We start from the raw sequence: 2,914 nt of genomic DNA, 5'->3' as shown, positions 1-2,914 counted from the left end.
AGCAGGAAGTACAGAAGGAAAAAGCCTACTATAGTCATGGTTTGTGCAAACTCCTGCAAACTTTTCACAGCCAGAAATGTAATAAGGGCATGACATCACTATCTATTTTAAGAACTTGAAATTATTTTGACTCTTTTTTGTAAGCTGTCTCTTTTTATAGAGACACATGTTTATATGCACTGTGGTGTAAATCATTTATGCTGCTATTTCACTTGAATTTGAAATTCACACTTATGCATCAATACACTGACGCAGTATAGCTGACCTAGGAAAAATACACACAGCATGGATTCTGACCAGTTTCTACAGAGGGAATCTACCCTCGGAACTCCTTTGAGTCCCCTGTGCAATGAATACTATGTAAAGCTGACATCGCAGTCTAAGCAGGACTCAAATACTGCAGGGGGCTTGTAAAGACCTCTTGTTCTAGAGAGATTTTTAGCTAGGGGATAACATCAGAATATCAACCAGGTCAGCAAGTATCAATGAAGAATTTCAAAACACAAGTGACATCTCAGAAATACTGTATGCTAAACAAAGCTGAATATGCTTCATTACAGGTATCAATCTCAAGCTATTTTCACAACTGACAAAAGTTCACAGCAGAGATGAAGAGGTTATCTGCTTTAAGAATAAGCAGTTCAGTAGAACTTATCAACATACCATTCTGGATTCAAAAAAAAATTAGCAATCAATTTAAACATTTGAATTTCACCCAGTTGATACTTCATTCCATTTATCAGATGAGGGTTTTTTTTGTCCTGCTTAGTTTCCCTCTCTACAATGTCCTCTTATGCAGTAAGTTGAAACAAAAATAAAATAAAAAATCTGGACTCCATGATTTTAGTATTTAAATTAAATGTACCTGCCTTCAGGCCTTTCCTTTTATCAAAGAAACTGGATCCAAGTGTTACAAAAAGCATTGGAGATCTCAGAAAGAGAGATCCAGGGGTACAGACTTGGCACAAAACACAGCATGAGTTTTCTCTATCAGAACAACAGAAATTAAAATTACAATTAATCAGGTGCCTTTTCTAAAACATCAGGATAGTGCCTGCAGATAAATGTAAAATGCCACAGGGCAGCCCTTTACAACTGTTTTCAGGGAAAAGGAATTCTAGTCACAGAAATAAGCAAATGCCCCTAAAATAAGGAAATGTCATAATGAAAAAGTCTCCACAAGTTTGTCAGTGACTTCATTTCACAGGTTTTTGGCAATTCCTGTGTCAAACGTAAGGCCTCAATCCCTCAGGTAATACATTTATGTAATCATTTGTCAAAATACTATTAGGATAAGATCTTCAAATTTACTTTTAGAATTGGTTTACCTTTATTTCCACAAGCCATATCAGTCACCCACACAAGCACACAAACACACAGTTATTGACTCGCACATCCCCCTGTAGTGACTCGACACCAGACTGAATTGGTCTGTTAGATTCCAGAGCAGTCTCTACGGATTAATCACAACTACCATCTTTCCAACCATCTCGCCAGCGCTCATCCACACGAGAGCAGTCAAATTCAGATTTCCCCAGTTTCCTGTTCACTTCATTATGAAGAAGACACAACCACTGGGAGAAGTTATTTCTGTTGCTAGTATCAGGCTGATTTGTACGTAATCTGCAAACAGGGAAGAAGAAACAAACGTTACTTCTTTACGGCCACCAACTTCGATACCCAAAGCAGGCACAGAGCGCACAGACAGCCAGAGTCGCCTTTTCAGCTATTGCAAGATGAGTCCCAAAGAGACCCCAGAAGAGAGCACACAGACATCAGTAATTATCAGAGGCTAAACCTCCACCATAAAATACTGATGACTGTAACTGGCTTGGTTTCATTCAGTGCCTAGTCTTGTCAACTGGAAAAGATGCAGGAGTCAAACAGCTTATCTATGATAAAAAGCAAGAAGTACTTGAGTTCATCAAAACACCAAATTAAAAAAAAAAGTAGAATAATAAATAAAAAATACTGAGCAGTTGTTTTGCCATGTGATGCCTGTCAATAATTAGATTTCATCATCCAGAAAAGAGCAGTTGAAACTTTCAAGAAACAAGTTGACAGTAACAGGAGTAGAAAACTTTATCAAACTTCACAGCCCATTTTGGTCTTTGTCTCCACTGCTGAGGTTGCCAATAAAGGGGATTTTCTGGAGCGGAAGAACACTTGCCTCCTGAAAGCCAAATTATTTCAAGTCCTAGTCTAATTCCACACTTGAGCGCAAGTCCAGTTTGAACCAGAAAATCCCGAAATCACCTCAGGGAAGCCTTGGAGGCAACACACAACCGAACAGCACGAGAAAAGGTATTTGTTTTCTGAGTAAGTGTATCTCTGATTGATGCAATAATGGAAGAAACCAGTTCAGGTAGCTACAAACCCCAACTGCAGGAAGAGCTGCTGATACGCAAATAGCAGCTTGCAGCCCAGCACTTCAGGCTAGCCCCTTCAGCAGCAACCACCAAAAAAAAAAAAAGAATGAAGCAACTCACCTTTCCCTCAGATCCTCAGCACAGTGCTCACAGGGGTAAAACTTGGAGAAGAGGTTGACGAACTCCCTCATCTCCTTCTGCTGGGCACCGGTGGGGTGGTCAGGGTAGTACGCTGCCATGGTGTGCAGCAATGCCCAGGTGTTGCGGCCCAGCTGCTCGCTGTCGAGGGGACAGTCCGGCGGTGGCTCTTTCTCCTCTGCGACCGTCAGGTCCTGGAGCAGGAGAGAGGGTTGTGAGGGGACGAGATGGTGGGGAAACAGCCCCTTTGCAGTCAGGCGGGAGGACGAGATGGGGGGGACAAGCCCTTCACACCCTCAGCGGGGGACAACGGCTGAGCCCCCCTTCACACACGGTGGGGAGAAAATGGAGGCCCCGTTCACACCCTCCCGAGAGGGGAAATCCTGCCCCTGGCCCCATCACACCCT

The 2,914-nt window shown here is 42.4% G+C and overlaps 1 protein-coding gene across 1 annotated transcript; it reads right to left on the bottom strand.

The window, feature by feature from the left end:
• Positions 1–1,460: 1,460 nt before the first annotated feature.
• GFER (growth factor, augmenter of liver regeneration) lies at positions 1,461–2,701 on the bottom strand (the record flags this gene model as incomplete). The annotated part of the gene is made up of 2 exons (XM_009584877.1): positions 1,461–1,623; positions 2,490–2,701. Coding segments are annotated over 2 exons (375 nt in total), but the record flags the coding sequence as incomplete, so codon positions are not given.
• Between the last annotated feature and the right edge of the window lie 213 nt (positions 2,702–2,914).

The sequence above is a fragment of the Fulmarus glacialis genome, unplaced genomic scaffold (genome assembly GCF_000690835.1).
Source record: "Fulmarus glacialis isolate BGI_N327 unplaced genomic scaffold, ASM69083v1 scaffold35310, whole genome shotgun sequence".
NCBI lineage: Eukaryota > Metazoa > Chordata > Aves > Procellariiformes > Procellariidae > Fulmarus > Fulmarus glacialis.
The sequence above is the reverse complement of the archived record's forward strand: the minus strand, read 5'-3'. Positions and strand labels throughout refer to the sequence as shown.